We start from the raw sequence: 1,548 nt of genomic DNA, 5'->3' as shown, positions 1-1,548 counted from the left end.
TTAAAAATATAAATAGTTGGTTAATATTTCCATAACATATTTACTATTATAAGAATATTAACATCATGGATATATGATATAAATCAAATTAAATGTAAAGTAGTAAATCACATAACATTGTATTACAAGAGAATATAATTTTTATATTGGAAATTATCATAAATAGATATAAACATAACAAAATTTGATAAAGAAGATGATGACAATACTAGAATATCTACGCATTGAAATTTTTACAAACTAAATGTAGAAGAACTTTGGGCATTTGATGCACACGCATCATTTCTTGCTACATTTATATTGCTAAGCAAATTGGACATGCTTTTTCTTAATCTCTTAGAAGCAACTGCATTTTCCCCCAAATCATCTCTAAGGTTCTTCAACACCATTACCACATCTCTCATAGTTGGTCGGTCATTAGGTGAATTACTTGAACAAAGCAAACCAACATGTAGCAAAGAAAGTAGGCATTCATGTAGAGCATTTTCTTCAAATTCATTTTCATCCACTTCACTAAAAAGATAATGGTCAATTACCTCCTTGACTTTGTTTGGAAATGCTAGCTTCGCCCACTTGTGCAAGTTTAAGTCTCGGGAGAACATGTCACTAGTTGGTCGATTTCTAGTAAGCATTTCTAATAACAAAATGCCATCATTGTAAATATCTCCTTTGGTAGAAACTGTCTCACCCAATCCATACTCTGCATTGAAGACAATCTTCATCAAATTTATTAAACCAACACATACAAATATTGTTGATTATTAAAGACAAGTAAATTTAACATTGTAAAATGTCATACCTAGAGCAATGTAGCCTATGGATCCTTTCATAAAAGATGTTGAAGTAAGTGAATTTGTGAAATTTGCATCAATTAAATATTGCAATACCAAAGTCTGTTACATTGCCTATCATATCTTCATTTAAAAGTACATTGCTAGGTTTTAAATCACAATGCACTACTTGTACAAAAGAATCATGATGAATGTATTCCATGGCATTGGCCACATCTATGGCAATGTCCAATCGTGTTTCTAGTCCCATTTCACATGCATCTTCACCATTGTTGTCATCTCTATTATGATACAATTGCTTCTCCAAGCTTCCATTAGACATAAATTGGAACACTAATCCTTTGAAATGAGAGTTGGAACATGAGGTGATGATTCTCACCAGATTCCGATGTCGAACCTTTTGCAATACACCAAATTCTTCTTTAAAATTCTTTTCAACATTGTCATCTTGCAACTAGAAGATTTTCACAACAACAATTGTGCCATCACTCAAAATTCTTTTATAAACTAAACCAAAATTCCCTGCTCCTAGCAAATTGGCCTCAGCAATTCCATTAGTTGCTATGTGAAGCTCTTGATATGAGATCCTTGGGTGCTCTAACCATTGTATAGTGGCTGGTGAGGAAACAAAGTTTTGTATACACAGATTCCCTTTCCAATCCCAAAAGTAGACAACATAATATAAAAGAAATAAATCCACTTACTGGGAATACTACCCTTTTGACAAATGCAAAATGACCTCTTGGAGTTTGACATG

At 32.5% G+C, this 1,548-nt stretch overlaps 1 protein-coding gene across 1 annotated transcript; it reads right to left on the bottom strand.

Moving 5' to 3' along the window:
* Nucleotides 1-233: 233 nt before the first annotated feature.
* Nucleotides 234-1,113, bottom strand: LOC149184713 (putative leucine-rich repeat receptor-like serine/threonine-protein kinase At2g24130). Its single transcript, XM_089415424.1, has 2 exons — nucleotides 888-1,113; nucleotides 234-700 (listed from the first exon to the last, which is right to left on the bottom strand). The coding sequence occupies exons 1-2, from the start codon at nucleotides 1,111-1,113 to the stop codon at nucleotides 234-236; spliced, it is 693 nt and encodes a 230-aa protein (XP_089271550.1).
* Between the last annotated feature and the right edge of the window lie 435 nt (nucleotides 1,114-1,548).

Source organism: Pinus tabuliformis, chromosome 3_2, assembly GCF_031772625.1.
Source record: "Pinus tabuliformis cultivar Carrire ecotype Pingquan chromosome 3_2, CPIR1, whole genome shotgun sequence".
Taxonomy (NCBI): Eukaryota; Viridiplantae; Streptophyta; class Pinopsida; order Pinales; family Pinaceae; genus Pinus; species Pinus tabuliformis.
This window is presented reverse-complemented; position numbering and strand designations above follow the sequence as displayed.